The sequence below is a fragment of the Suricata suricatta genome, chromosome 4 (genome assembly GCF_006229205.1).
Source record: "Suricata suricatta isolate VVHF042 chromosome 4, meerkat_22Aug2017_6uvM2_HiC, whole genome shotgun sequence".
NCBI classification, from domain to species: Eukaryota; Metazoa; Chordata; class Mammalia; order Carnivora; family Herpestidae; genus Suricata; species Suricata suricatta.
This window is the reverse complement of record NC_043703.1, coordinates 43,467,467-43,483,915: the sequence shown is the minus strand read 5'-3', so window position 1 is coordinate 43,483,915 and position 16,449 is coordinate 43,467,467. Positions and strand designations below refer to the sequence as shown.

The following is a 16,449-nucleotide window of genomic DNA, read 5'->3' as shown; positions in this document are numbered from 1 at the left end:
AGGTGTGGAAATAGGTAAATGATATACTGGTAGAGGATTACTTTGGACTGGGGGTCCTGCAGTGTTTTCCTCATATTTCACTTGCTGTAATTGCTCTGAACATAAGCGAAATCGTGTTCTCTGCTGTACTTTGATGTATAAATTGATGCTTTTTGTGGGGGATCTCAAGTTTGGGGAAACCTATTCAAGATTATACCTATTTCTACTTAACAGACTTTAATAATATCCTGTTTTTTAAATTTCTAAGAGGTAGAAACTTTAAGATCTAGTAAATATCACCATATTTATGATTCAGAAAGGGTTTTTTTTTTACTATTTATTAATTTTTTATATTTGCACTCTCGCTGTATCTGAATATCAAATGAAAAATTTGAGATAGCTATGAGGGACTACCTTCACAAACCTGTCTTTCAGCATCCCCAGTGCTTTTGACTTCTTTTCCTCTTGCTCTTTTTTGGTGCAAGCTCCTATCTTATCTAGGAGAACCCTGATTTTCAGCAAACTCTTCTTTTTTTCGCCCTTCTCCTTTGCACTGAAAATCTACTCCGTGCCAGATCCTGGGTTAAGTAATATACATGCATTATCTATGTAGTCTTAGAAGAACACTGAAAATAGAAAAGATTACTGCACTCTTTTTCACTGCAGAGATGAAGTAACTGTAACTTTCTTAAAATCTGTCTTCTGTTGCTGCAGCACTTTCATCATTGAGGAATGTCTTTCCCTCAGCTGCCAGCCAAACTACTATTTATTCTGCAAATCCCACTCAAATGCCACTTATCTCCCAATTTTCTTGATCCCTTTTGAGCAGAATTAATTTTTAGGCATTAATATTTCCATTGCCCTTTCTACCTATATCTCCTTTTCTATGTAACAAATGTTGTCATTTTGGAATATCTAATGGAAAGATGACAGACTTTGGTGCAAGACAGATCCAAATTTGAATTCTAATTCTGCCTCTTACTAGCTGAGTGACCTCTGGCAGAGTACGTTACCCTCTGCTCTCCGTTTTCTCATTTAAAATACCTAGTGATCCTAACATACTTTATAGCTCTGGAGGAAATTATTCCAAAGGCATAAGGAAATACTTTATTTATCAAGGAGTTTTGAATGTATGTGCTAAGCTCAAGGCATGCAGAGAGTAACAGGACAGCCAGCCCATGCCTTGTTGGAACACATAGCCTAATGAGAGATGAAGAAACTTCAATGTGAAACACATGCTAGGTCAGAAATACCTGTGATGAAGTGGCAGCTCTCTCAGCTTGGTGAGGGGGAGAGGTTGCTTTTCTCACTAGACTATTACGTTTGAGATATGATTGTCAATAAGGTAATAGGGAACAGATCCTCAGTTAGGGACATATTTAAAATCTTAGGGTAGAAGGTATACACACACATGCACACACACATATGTATATATAGATGTATACACACACCATATTCACTATTATTATTTCTACTTGGAAATTTTTGAAAGATTAAAAACCTATTTTATTGTACAAACTGTAAATAGAGCTTGACAAAATCTTGACTGATAACAATATGTGGAAGAGAAGTATCTGATTCCTAGAACCTGAATTCTTTTTTGGGTTTGGGAGAATTTCCCATCCTTTGAGTCTTGGTGGTGGAGAAGACGAAAATGGGAGATACTTTTCCCCCAGCCTCCTTAGCAGCTCTGCCTTGCATAGTCCCTCAGTTCTGCTGGTCAGGTGAGCTGCTCTGCACTTGGGCTGCTCACACAAATAAGCAGGAGCCCTGGCGAATGCTGTCTGCCAGTAGTAGGAGCTACAGCAAGATTGAGCCTCCTGGGTAGCAGGTGCCGCAGGGCTGGGTGAGTGTCCAGGGCCGGTGAGACTGGGGGCACAAGGGGTACAGCTAGATGCTCTCAGTGTGCTCATGAATGCTGACTGCCAGCATGTCTTTCCGGGTTAGCGTTCAGTAACATCTAGCTGGTAGTTGAAGTCAGCGATGGAAATTGGCCAATGATACAAATACGAGGCTTCTTATCTCCCTCCCCCCGCATCTCAGAAGGGTTTCACCAGCACACCGCTGCCCGCAAACAGTTCTGTGGTTTGATTGTGGTTTTTTTCCCTGTGTAGGCAGCAGACCTAGTTCTTTCTCTCTCCTGACATTTCTGTAGAATGCCCAAAGTCTTAATTTCAAAATATCATGTAAATTATTGGACCCTTTTAATATAATATTTTATATATCCAAATATATATTTTTTAAAGTTTAATAATGAAGTCAGTACCTGTGAAGCCTCGGCCCGATACAGGAGCACGAACGTTGCACAACGACTCTGCCTAGTGCTTCCTCCCTCCCACACCACGGAATGATTGCTGGGAGTTCAGCTTTGCTTGACTTTTTTTTATTTTTCTTTTTTGTAACTTTATTTTTTTATTTTTTTTAGAATATAACACTATTTTTTTAACATATGCAATTATTTTCCATCATTTACAATACAGTAGTTACAATGACACTCCAAACGGATAAGCAAAGTAAAAAATCAGAACCCCAACTTCTATTTCATGTAATTAGACTTATACAGAAATTAGAAGGTTAAGTAACAACTAGTTAATCACCTAATTTCATAGCTATCTGAAGTGGCAATCATTATATAGCAGCTTATCTATGATACATTCAAGATGAATGATACAATTTATTACTTGTTCATAAGCTACAACACAGCCTGCTTAATACCTTTCCTTAAATTCCACCTCTGTACTACAATATACTTGAGGTCCATGCAAAAAAGTAGCTACCTTTTATATAGGAAATGGATGATTAAGTCTTTGGTGCTGTAAAATCAACTTGACTTTTAAAAATATTTTAGTTACATATATAATTATTCCCAAGCAATATGTAGTTTTGTGTTCAAGCTTTATTAAATGATAACATATTGTCTGCTTTCATCGTCCAATGTTGTATTTCTAATAGGTGTCCATGTTGCATATAGCTATTACTCATTTGTTTTCTCTTTCTATGTAACATTAAACTGTAAATATACCTCACTTTACTTTTTCATTCTTCTGTTGATGAGTATTTAGGTGCTTTTCTTTTTCTTTTGTTTTGATAATCGATGCATTACTTCTAGGAACAGATATGTATATTTTTCCTGATGCACGTCTGTGAGTTTCTCTGGGGAACATAACCAAGGATTGAATTGCTATGTGCTAGAGCTAAGCAAGTGTTTGACTTTATAAGATTATGCCAAATTATTTTTTTAAGTGGTTGTATCAGATTTATATAAACCTCAATAGTGTATGCAAGATACCATTAATCTGTATCATTTGGGACACTTGAAATTATCAAATTTTTCTAATCTTGTGATTTTAAAATGTTATTCTTCCTTAGGCGATTCTTTCCCTGCCCAGGCCCACCCCCATATAAATTTGAGAATCAAATGATCAAGCTTCTTAAAACGTGTTGGGATTTTTATTGAAATTGAATTGCATGTGCAGATGAGCTTTTAAAGACAGTTGAGGGGCGCCTGGGTGGCTCAGTCAGTTGAGCATCTAATTTCAGCTCAGGTCATGATCTCATGGTTCGTGGGTTCGAACCCCGCATTGGGCTCTGTGCTGACAGCTCAGAGCCTGGAGCCTGCTTCACATTCTGTGTCTCCCTCTGCCCCTCCCCTGCTCATGATCTGCCTCTCTCTGTCTCTCAAAAATAAAGAAAGGTTAAAAAAAACAAAACAGTTGTCATCCTTATGATATCATATTAGGAGTGAAGGGTTTAGAAGCTGCCTCTGTCAAGAAAAGAAGAAAGCCCTGATATGTAGCATTTGCTACAAGAACATTACTACCGTAGCTGGTTATAAGCTACACCATGAAGTCACTGATGCTGGAATTAGGAAGAAATGTGCACCATAGGCTCTTGTACACTGGTTGGAGCTGCATGTAGCACACTCTAGATGTATCTCTTTACTTAGCATCTCCATAGTTTTATAATTTATTAAAAGCATGTAGGTCTTGTATCTTTTGTAAGCTTTATTCCTGGAATATTTTATTTTTGTTGCTATAAAGTATTTTTTAAAAATGACTTTATTCTTGTGTGATAGTTGTATATTGATCTTAAATTCTGCTACCTTGTACTTAATATTCTTAATACAGTATCTGTATATTTATTCTTTTATGCTTTCTTTATAAATATGCCTTTTGTTGACATTTCACGTGAGTGGAATCACACCAAGTGTCCTCCCTTGCGTCTGGCTTCCTTCACGTAATATAATGTTTTGAGGTTAATGTGTCAGTAGTTTACTCCTGTTGATTGCTGAATAGTATTCATTGTATGGATATACCGCCTTTTTCTTTTCATTCACAAATCAATGGACATTTAGACTGCTGTGCATAGTTCACCTTTATTTTTTCACTGCTACTGAAAGTATCTTGATGTTTATATCATCACCATTTCCTAAATCACTGTTTTGCATCATTACTCTGCTTCTTAATCTGTCTTGTTCAGTAGTAGTTTCATTAGTCTTTGCTAACCTTGTATTTTTGTTTGCTGTTTCATTAATTTCTCTTTATTATCTTCCTTCGTCCACTTTGGTGGAGCTCATTCTGTTGTTCTTTTTCATAGCTTGTTAGTTTAGCTCACTTTCTCCCATCTTTTCTAATGTAAGTTATTAATTTTTCTCCTCCCACTACAAGTACATCCCAGAGGTTTTACACATGTTATTTTCATAATCATTCAGTTCTAAACATCTTTCAGTTTATATTAATTAAGATTGATTCTCTCCCTGTTTTAATTATAAAATATTATCATTTGTCTTTCTTTTTTTAAATTTATATATTTTGAAAGGGGGTGGGAAGAGAGGCAGAGAGAGGAGAGAGTCCTAAGCAGACTCCACATTGTCAGCGTGGAGCCCGATGCAGGTCTCAGTCTCACATACCGTGAAATCATGACCCGACCCAAAATCAAGAGTCAGATGCTTAATCGACTGAGCCATCCAGGAGCCCTTGTCTTTCTTTTTGTTATCGATTTCTCATTTAGCTATATTGTGATCAGAAAATTTGAACTTAGTGAGAGCTTTATTTGAAATTTTCTAGAGGCTTATAGCTTAATATATATTTGTAAATGTTGTATGTTTGCTTGAGAAGAATATTGGCTCCCTAGTTATTAGGTTCATAACTATATAAACTTTCTAGACAAAGTTTATTAATTTATAGTCTGTTTTTGATAATTGCAAATTCTCCAGGCCTTAGAAACTTAATTTTAGTTATTTATTGTTTTTATTTTTTTATGATTCTCTTGCTCTATGGCTTGTTTGTGAGTCTCTAGATTTTTTCTTGTGATTTCATGTTTCTTGATCTTTCTGTGTGGAAAGCCTGGGCACCTGTATCATTAGCGCTTTCTTCTAGAAGGGATTTGTAGAGCTAGTGAGGGTGCCACTAACTTACAGGGAGTTGAGGTTTTCGCTAAGATAAATGTTGCTACTTTTCCACTAGCCCAGAGTTGAGGCTTTCTCAATTCCGATGTTGTTACTACCAGAAGCAAACATAGATCTTCCTGGAGAAAAATGCCCTCCAAATTGAGACTTACCCTAGATGCCTGAACGATGATGTGAGGAATGCTCTAAAATCTCTAACATTATATAGAGTTATCTTTCCCTCTAGTATTCTTGAATCTGATATTATCCTGATAATGTTATAGAGTGTGACAAGTCATACTTCTTACCCTGTGATCTTTTCCTCCCCTACCCTTGTGTTTATTAAAATAAAATTTTGTTGAAATATTAAGATATTAATGATACTAAGGCAAAAAAATAGGTTAAGAAAGAGAGCATCATAAATGCTAATTAAAGCTTGTCCTTCAGGCTTTTAAAGTAGGTTAAGCAGAACCACTATTTCTTCTTTCAAGGTAGCTTTTTGGAATCATTTGCCCAGTTGCTTGGATCCTAAGGTAGAGATGTGAATAGTCTAGCCAAAAACTTCCCTAGGTACACGTGAATGAAAACAAAATGAACCCTAGGAAATCTTATTGAAACTTTGCATGTAGTGATAAAGAATGAAATGAATTATGATTTTAAGTACTTAAAAGGACTATGGAGGATAGAACTGTTTTTATTCTGTTAATTTTAACTCACTTTGCAATATTGTTGGGAAATAGATCAGAACTTATTCATAGATTCTGTCATAATTAATATACTCAGAGGACCCTGGGTCTATGGTTGATGGAGATCTAATGTTTGTGTAGTTAGGTTTTGATGGAGCAAATTTATTTCTCAAGGAAATTGATAAGATTATCAAAAGAAATGGCTGCCAGATAATTCACAATAAGTAAAATAACTGTCTAAACTTAAATGGTTTCTAGAGTCCTAAAAAAAATTACAGTTTCAGCAGTTTTTCAGTGTGATCAGACTGTTGCTAACTCGTTCCATGTCATCCAGCCTTTAGACAGTCTGTTTGATAACCAGGATAAACAGGAGTGCTATTTACCATGATCAGTAAAGTCATAAACTAATACAGGTATTTAAATCTCGTATTCCATATCAGTTTATATGACTGTTTAGGAGTTCAGATTACAGACATATCCATCTTTTTAGAAAGAGAAAGGAATGAAGCCTGGGTGAATTTTTTGGGGCCTCTGATAATATTCTGGCAGATACTTGATATCATTTATTATGATTAGAAATCTTTACCTGGAGAGACAATGATGAATTCTTCTTACCTATTTAAACTTTTTACAGTCATTTCTTTTCCTTGTTCCTTATTACTTAGGCAAAAGAGAAAATTGGACATTAAAGAAATCTTGGGCAAAGATTAATCTTTGTTTTTTATTACTTTCATTTAAAATTTATATCTTTCCCTTCCTTCTTCCTTCCTTCCTTCCTTTTTTTCACTTTAGGGTCACCCTTTACAGTATTTCATCTCAGATTTTGAGGCTAAATCTCATTCAGTTTTTTGGATGCCTTTGATGGTTTCAGATTCAGGGTTTGAAGTTAGAATTTATAATCTTAGAACTATAGCGTTTTATTCTCCTATTGGTGTTTTATTTAGGTCCCATACTTCTGTATTTTGTTTGGTACAGAGTATAGTAAACTGAATTTTGTAAACATAATAATGAAAAAAATCATTATCTGCTGGCTCCCTTATAAAATCTTTCTGAATTGTGGAATCACTAATATTAAGGCGTGGTGATTCACACTGAGATGTGATTATCGTAAGACTATCATTTAGGAGTTTCTAAGAGGAAACTAATAAAGAATACCTTCTTTTCCACTTGTGAATCAATTGAGAAGTAAAGAGTGGAAGATGTGGCTCAAAATATCGACTTTATTATTGATAAAAAGTTACTTTGAAAGATGTGGTTCAGTGGAAGACCTGAGTGGACCTATTAACTGAACCAGGAAGGCTTATTCACTCCCTCAGAGCAGTGCCACTCCAGGGAAGAGGCTGAGGAATCCCTCCCACCTCAGCCTTTCTGGCTGGTTCCCAAGAAAAAGAAAGGTGAAGATGAGCCCAGGAGGTACAGTATATTCTTCCTGGTCAGATGAGTCAGTCATTCCATAATGGGTGCGTTAGTTTCCTAAGGTTCCTATAACTAATTACCACAAACCTAGTGACCTGAAACCCAGAAATGTATCTTCTCACGGTTCTGTTGGCCAGAAGTCTAAAATCAAAGTGTCAGCAACTTTGGTACCTTTGGAGGCTTTGAGGGGAAATCTGTTTCATGCCTTTCTCATAGTTCCTGGTAGCTGTGGGTAATCTTTAGTGTTCCTTGCCTTATAGATGTGAACCTCCAGTTTTTGCTTCCATCTCTACATGGCCTTTACACTGCACATCTTTCTGTATTTATACTGTGTGTTTATTTCCTCTTATCTTGTAAGGACACTCATCACTGGATTTCCAACCCATTCTAATTCTGAATGGCCTCATCTTTCGATCCCCTCAGTTATGCTTGCAAAGTCCCTTTCCCCAAATAAGGTTACATTTATAGGTTCTAGTAGATGTATGTTTTGGAAGGGCCACTATTCAATCCACTAAAAGGGCCAGCAAGGCCAGGAATTGGAATAAGTAAATAAGTAAACTTGAAGCGCCTGGATGGCTTAGTCGGTTAAGCATCTTTACTTTGGCTCAGGTCATGATCTCATGGCTCGTGGGTTCGAGCCCAGTGTTGGGCTCTGTGCTGATAGTTTAGAGCCTGAGGCCCGCTTTCAATTCTGTCTCTGGCTCTCTCTGCCCCATTCTCTCTCTCTCTCAAAAATAAATAGTAAAAATATTTAGAAAATAAGTAAACTTTTTCCTTGCTAGGAAATATTGGGATTTGGGGGCAGGTTTTACTTCTGATTATTCCCCAGCTTTCTATCCCCAGGGTCAACTAGGATGTAGGAGATCAACAAAATGACCATTTTCCCACCCTGTGTTTGTGTCATTGACATTATCTTCAATTTTTGTTTCTTTGGTAGAATCTTAAAGCTACTTGTCTATTTTATGAATATTAGAGGTTAAAAGTAAGTAGTCTGTATATCCATTTAACTGCACACAAATAAAAGGCAGTTTATTACAACACATTGAAAGCAAACAAAATCAGCAGATGTTCTCATTCAACCCTCATGGGATGTAGAACTCTCCAGTTTCGTAAAGATGTGTTATGATCTGCATGTCATATGGACGGAGTCAGGGTGCCCTTGTCAGGCTGAATAAGTAACACTAGGAAAGTTCCATTTCTTTCTGACTAAAAATTATATAGGAGCAAATGTTTTACTCTCACAGTTCAGTGGGTGTGCTCTCCCTTGGATGCATGAGTCTCACTTTGGAACAGCTAGATGTAGATCGTTTCTGATCATCTAACAGAACCTTTTGTAGTGATATAGATACTTTATATCTGTGATGTCCACGTACAGAACATTTGAAATATGGCTAATGTGACTCAAGAATTAATTTTACATTTCTTTTAGTTTTCATTAATTTAAATATAAATTCAAATAGTTGCTTGTGCTTGGTGGATCATATTGGACAACACACGCTACATATATTTCCATGTCTAAGCAAAGAATATTGAGCGTAGTAAAATAAAGAGAGTGATGAACATTGTCATCATCATCTGCCTGTGGTTTAATGTAAAGGTCCTGATTTTAATGGCATTAACAAAGCAAAAGAATTAGCAGCTTATCCGTACTTGTTAAGGGTTTTGGACTTGCTTTAACTTGGAATTATTTTTATAACAGAAAATTAGATGAAATTTTAGTCTCTTGTCTCTAATTATATTCTTTAGGACTAAATTTATAACAAAATTACTTCTCTATAGGCAAAATACTGGTAAGCATGAAGTAGGAATTTGTTAACTTGGAACATGCTTACTTGAGAAATTAAGTGAAAATGTTTGTCAATCATTTCACATTTGCTTTGCTGAAAATATAAATTAAAGTAATGTGCACAGAAAGATTTTTCTTAAAAGACTATATAACAGAAAAGTAAACTTTTTTCCCTTTGTAGGCATGATACATTCTTAAAGGTGTAATATTTTATTATGTGAAAAATGGCACTTTGTGGTAAAGTTATTTTTCAGGCACATAAGCAGATTTTATCATCATTTCCCAATTATAAGCATTTAATTATATAAAAATTTTATTAGCCAGTTAGTCCATCAATTTTATTTTTGTCTTTGAAATGTGGCCTGGAATTAGATTTAAATTTGCTTAAGAAGATAATGTGAAAATAAGTCAGGGACAGCTCACACTCCTTGAACTTTATATGGTTTAAATTTTGGAATATTGTATTCTTCATTAATGCCAGAAGAGGGTAGATGTACTTTAAACTTGATGTTTTTAAACAGTAAACATTCCTTCCAACTGGTGCTATAAAGTCTATGTCTTTTGAAAAATGACCAAGTTCTTTAATTCCGGATTGTCCTTTAATGTACATGGGAGGAGGTGGGGTAGGGTGTGTGTGAATAATCTAGAGCACATAGCATTAAAAACATCTATTAACATTAAACACCTTTAATCCAAAAACACTACTTTGTTTTCCTAAAGTTTTCTTATTACTCTCTGAAGATGAATTCAGAATTAGTGAACTCAGAAGACCCTTTGGAAGGGTCTTCCCCAAACCCTGATGTATGTAACATAATTTCACTTTTGACCTTATTTAATTGAAATTCTTATAAATCATCAAGGAAAAGAGAAACACAATAAATGAAAAACGCAGCCATGGCTAGAAAGTGATATTTATTCCTTTGTGTTTTGACAGCTTGAAGGTCCATGTGTTTTGCAAATTCAAAAAATTCGCAATGTTGCTGCCCCAAAGGACAACGAAGACTCTCAGGCTGCACCAAGAATGCTGCGTTTGCAGATGACTGATGGGCACATAAGTTGCACAGCTGTTGAATTTAGTTTTATGTCAAAAATAAGGTGAAACTTTACTTTGTATATTTCTCACAGAATTTGAAGGTGCTGTTCAAAATGGATTTTGTTTCACAAATTTTGGAAAGAAGAAAGGAACTCTTGAATGCATGTTGCGGTTTTTCAGAAGCTATTACAAAGTATTTGTATTTCTGCTTTATCTACATGGGAAAATAGTTAGGAATGGCATTACTTACTCCTTCCTTAAATGTCCATTATAAAAACAAATGTATCTTTGTTTTTGTATGGAAAGTTTTTTCAGCAAATTTTAGGTCATTCAGAAGTTTCCAGGAAAAGCAGAATGTCTTTGGATAGTTACTGCTGCTTCTTTGACAGCTGTGCCCATCACACCAGAAGAGTTTTATAGATGAATTCAGTTTCTTAGGAAATGACTGAAGCTACAGAGATGTGCCACTCCACTTTCTGAGAGCAGAAGGAACTTACTTTATAGGGAACAATTTTCCACATTCTTCTTTTGGCTATTTTTATGAGAAGCTTTTCTTTTTATTTGAATAAAGTTGATGTGTAACACTGTGTAAGTTTCATTGTACAACACATTACTTTGATGCACTTACATATTATTGCTAACCTAACAGAATTTATCACAATGCAAAATTATAGGATAATACTACCATCTGTATTTATGATAGTGTATATTAGATTTCTATGGCTTATATACTACTCATTACAAGTTTGTGCCTTTAAATACCACTAATCTTATCCCTCTCTGCCATTCCCTGGTAACCATCATTTTATTCTCTTTTTATAGGTATCACTTATTTGGATTCTACATGTAAATGATATCATACAGTCTTTGTCTGAGTTATCTTGCTTAGAATAATATGTTCAAGCTCCTTTCATGTTGTTGCAAATAGGATATTCTCCTTTCTCATGCTGAATAATATTCTATTGTGTATATCTTTATTATCCGTTCATTTTAGTTGTTTCCAGATTGTGAATAATGTTGCAATAGACATGAGAGTGCATATTTGTTGTCAAAATCCTACTCATTTCCTTTGGGAATATATCTAAAAGTGGAATGGCTGGATCGTGTGGTAGATCTAATTTTAACTTTTGAGGAATCTCCAATTGTTTTCCATAGTGGTGGGACCAATTTACATTTCTACCAACAATGCATGAGTTCCCTTTCCGCCACATCCTCACCAGCATCTGTTGTCTTTTGTGTTCTTGATGATAACCATTGCAAGAGGTGTGAGGTGATATCTCATTGTGGTTTTGATTGGCATTTCCCTGATGAGTAGGAGTGTTGAGCATGTTTTACATGACTGTTGGTCATTTTGATGTCCTTTGTGGAAGAATGTGTTTAGTTCTTCTCATTTTTTAATCAGATTGTTTTTTATTATGTTGACAGAGTCCTTCATATATTTTGGAGATTAGTCCCCTCATCCAATATATAGTTTGCAAAAATTATCTCCGATTCTGTATGTTGTGTTTTCATTTTCTTGTTTCTTTGGCTGTGCAGAAGGTTTTGAGTCACCAGACCCATTTGTTGATTTCTGCTTTTATTTTTGTGCATTGGGTGTTCATCTCCAAAAAATCATTGCCAAGACCATTACTGATAAGCTTCTTCCCTTTGCTTTCTTCTAGGAGCTTTATGGTAGCAGGCCTCATGTTTAAGTCTTTGGTCCATTTTGAGTTAATTTTTGTGAGGGTTGTGAGATGAGGGTCCAGTTTAACTGTTCTGCTTGTGTTTCTATGAAAGACTTTTAGAGTCATACTTGTAATGGATAAAAGCACTGAGAAAGACTTTATCCTCAGTGTCCCCATTAGTTCAATTTGGGCAATTTTATGAGGTAGCAGTTTGCATTGGGCATTTGTTATGTCATTTTATAGGCTCATGTTTCCTGTTTGCTGTTCTGGGTCTTTTGAGCTTTTTCACGTAAGGTAAACTCCTAGACCATACTCCTCTCCTAAGTGAGTGGAGGTACAAAGGTAAAAAAAAAAAAAAGTTTAGATTTTGCCTCCTACTAGCTCCTCTGCTAAAGCAGTAGGCACACAGACACACAAGTTATAATAAATGATCAACTGAAAGGATTAGGAATCTATAAACTTAACTCTACTTTGGGGAGCCAGAAATGAGACTTAAAATAGGAAAAGGTGTTTCAGGAGAGGTGAGAGGGGGGATAGCACATGCAGAGATGTGGTGTGCTGAAAACAAGTGAGTGAGAAGTTCCATTTAGAAGAGCGTAGGTGATTTGGGATGGTGGTGCGGAAAGAAATGTGACAGGTGGAGGCCTTCTATGCCATACCCATTAATTTCTCTTTTGTTCCCCCTTCAAGCTCTATCTGCCTCTGGGGAAGGAAGTTCCTTCCTTAGAAAATATATGTTTGTCTGAAATACGGATTTTCATATACAAATTGGGTTTTACTGATTTTGTGATTATGTTGTCATTTTGAAGAAGAGGAGGGTTCCTGTTTTTCTGGAGAAAGACACTCTCTCTTCTTTTCACTAATTCAGTCAGACTCTCTACAGGGGAGTTCACAGATGACTCAGGAAGACTTGCCACGTAATGGCTCCTTTTCTGATTTTACTGCTGTGTATTTCTCTGAGGTAAATGAAAACACAAGATTATCTAGAGAGAAGGGTTCGTTATGCTGCCCTCTGTCTTCTGTTTTTGAATTTATTGCCGTTTGACAATGGAAAAAAAAATTACTCCTTGCTCACTGACCCATGATTGAAGTAGCACGTCTACTTTTGTAGCTGTAAAAGCAACAGTCTGCAGAACTGTTCTTAGGTGTGAACGTTTGGAGACATTTTTCAAAGTAAGTTTGGTTAGTGGTTATCTTGAAGGAAAGTAGAGTAACTCGCTAGAGCAGGTACACCGGGATCTGATATGGACTGAGTTCCTCCAACACCTGCTTCTCACTGTTTTGTTTTGTTTTTTTTTGTCTTGTTTTCCTTTTTAAAAATTGCATTGGAAAGAGAGTAAAAGCACTTCCGGGTACCAATAAAAAAACCAAAATATACTCTCTGATCAGAGTTACTTAGGGCCTTGAGGGTGATGTAGTAAAAATCATATTAAAATTTTAGCACCTATTTATCCTTTTTTGGACTAGAACTATCATTCAGTGTGATGAGTGGGACCTTTTATCATTTATCATAATGAAATTGTAAGTCCATCTTCCAATAATTTGATAGCTTTCCCTCTTAACCTATGAGGGAGAGTTTGAGAAAGGTATAGTTGTTTTATACAAAATTTAGTTTATTATCTGTTTTCAGATTAGCTTTTAGTTTTAAATTATTGCATCGCAACTTAAATGTCCCTGTAACTTACATCCAATTTTTTAAGTTCTTATGTAGTTTTTCCCTGCTAATTTATGTTTCTACATTTTTATTACATTTTCTAATTTTACCAATTTGTAATAAATTATTGGCTAAAAATGCTTTTGAAAAATAATTTTTTTTAATGCTTATTTATTTTTGAGAGAGAGAGACAGAGCACGAGCAGGGAAGGTGCAGAGAGAGGGTATACACAGAATCCAAAGCAGGCTCCAGGCCCTGAGCTGTCAGCCCAGAGCCCGGTGAACCATGAGATCAGGACCTGAGCTAAAGTCAGACGCTTAACTGACTGAGCCACCCAGGGGCCCTGAAAAATAAGTTTTACGTAAATGATACAACTCAGTAATTATAGTAGTTTATTTAAAGTAAAGAGTACAGCAGCCTGTACTTGGAACTTTTTTTTTAATCCCTAAATGATGACAGAGAGTTATGAAAATCTGGATCTGCTGATGACCTGAAATTGGGGAAAATGTCTTCACTTAGTGTAACTGTATTTACTATCAGTTTACTATCCTTACTACCGCAGAGCTCTTTACTTCAGGGTTAGGTTAGGCAAGGCTGTTCACGACTGTTTGTTCTGTGGGTTACATGGGGTGACAGAGTGACAGATTGGGATTCTGAGAATAATTCTTATCAGATAATATCTCATTCTGTATAAGATCTTCTGAGGCTTTAAAAACAGACATATTGTATTCCTTCTTGTTAATAACTGTTTTAACAACCATCTTTCTTCAAAACAGACCAGTGCTATCAACACTTTGACTGATTTTGCTGTTGCATATATCAGCACACGGTGAATATCCTAAGCTAAAAATATGAACAATGTCAAGCCATTTCAGTCTGACTTTCTAACTCACCCTAAGTGCTTGAGAATAGTCTTTACTCCTGTTTAGAGTCCTTAATCCGTTGCTGCCTGGACCAAAAGATGGGACAGGACTCTGTATCTATGCTTTTACTTTAGAATAAACCTTTGTGATGAAGTAGATTCCTTCCACTTTTTTCCCCAAATGGTTGTAGGTGGATAAACATTTTTGTCTCTGGTTTTTGTAAAAGGAGTGATGGTATAATGTTTGCCCTAAATCTGATAATATTTAGCCTATTACAGAAACATTTTTTAAATTAGTAAGCTTTAAAGTAAATAACTCTCATTTGTTCTTTAGATGAATAACAAAAAGCAGCAGTGTTTTGTATGGATTATGGTAGCTCATATAGATATAAAATTTCTAGGATTATTACTGGTCAGATACCTTTTTATGTATTGAAATTTAATTTTGCACATAGTATATCTTTACAATGTATAGTTAAAGCTCAGAGGGAAAAATGGCAAATCTTCCATTTGTACAGCATGGCTAGTTAAGAAAGTACTTTCATGTCTCTTACTCTATCTTTACTACAAGTTTGTCAACTGTGATTTTTATTGTCCACATTTTTTTTAAATGAGGAAACCACACATTTATTTGTCTATCCGATAAAAAGTAACAGCCTTGTACCTGGTCACTATTTATACTATGTAGCCGTCTCCTAGAAAAAAGTTTCTGTATGATTGTGTTTTGAAGAACTTGACCAGGTTCAGGACTGAATTCTAGTTTGGGGAAGGAGCATCAATGTATTTTAACTCTTCTTTTTCCTTTGATTTAGCCTGAACACACCACCTGGGACTAAAGTGAAGCTCTCAGGCATCGTGGATATAAAAAATGGATTCCTGCTCTTGAATGACTCAAACACCACCATTCTTGGTGGTGAAGTAGAACACCTTATTGAGAAATGGGAATTACAGAGAGTAAGTGTAAACTAAGAAAAATGGCTTGAATTTAAAAAAAAAATACAATCTTTTTTAATGTATTCTGTGTTTTAAGGAGATCTTCCAACCTTGAACAAGGGGTCAAGACACCATGACAGTAGTCTTTTGTGTCAGAGTTGAATAGAATAGAACACAGTGATCTTGACAGCTATCTACCTTTGACTAGCATATTGTTTGTCTTGAGTAGATGTCATTTTTCAGTATTTGTTATATTTTATTACATAAAATTACATTACATTAACACTTATTCATTTTTGAGAGAGAGATAGAGCTGTCAGTACAGAACCTGATACGAGGCTCAAACCAACGAGCAGCGAAATCATGACCTGAGCCAAAGTCAGATGCTTAACCGACTGAGCCACTCAGGCGCCCCATTACATATTTTTAAAAGTAATTTTTTTAATGAGTTTTCAAAGCTCCCAAGGTACCAGTTATAAACTATGTGTAATATGGGGCACCGGGGTGGCTCAGTTGTTTGAGTGTCCAACTTCGACTCAGGTCATGATCTCACAGTTCATGGGTTCAAGCACCATGTCGGGTTGTATGCTGCTCAGAGCCTGGAGCCTGCTTCTGATTCTGTGTGTCCCTCTCTCTCTGCCCCTCCCCTGCTTATGATCTGTCTCTCTCTGTCTCTCAAAAATAAATAAATGTTTAAAAAACTTTTAAGCTATATGTATTGTATCTGTGTAATTCTACAAAAAAACAAATGTTTGTGAATATAATGTATGTATATCTATTTGTCTCATCTACAAACACATACATACAACTGAAAGCAAGTTGTTTGTATAGGGTGTCACAGTAATGGAGAGTTTCTTACTGCATTTGTTTTCCTAGGCACATTAGTTGGTGTTTTTCCCAGTTATGTTAACAATATCTTCATCTTCCTAGTCAACTAGGTTATCTAAGGATTGTGTCTCTAGTTTGCTTTCAGCAACCAATTCTGTTGTCTACTGCTGTCAGATCTCCTGTTCTTCCCTTGCTCTCCAGTTCCATTGCTGTTACAATAGT

The 16,449-nt window shown here is 35.8% G+C and overlaps 1 protein-coding gene across 1 annotated transcript in view; it reads left to right on the top strand.

Annotated features, from left to right (window-relative positions):
- TDRD3 (tudor domain containing 3) overlaps positions 1-16,449 on the top strand; it is a 163,385-nt gene that overhangs the window by 67,401 nt on the left and 79,535 nt on the right. Inside the window, 2 exon segments of the mRNA XM_029936632.1 lie at positions 10,188-10,348; positions 15,279-15,420. Of these exon segments, the coding sequence (XP_029792492.1) occupies positions 10,188-10,348; positions 15,279-15,420 (303 nt within the window).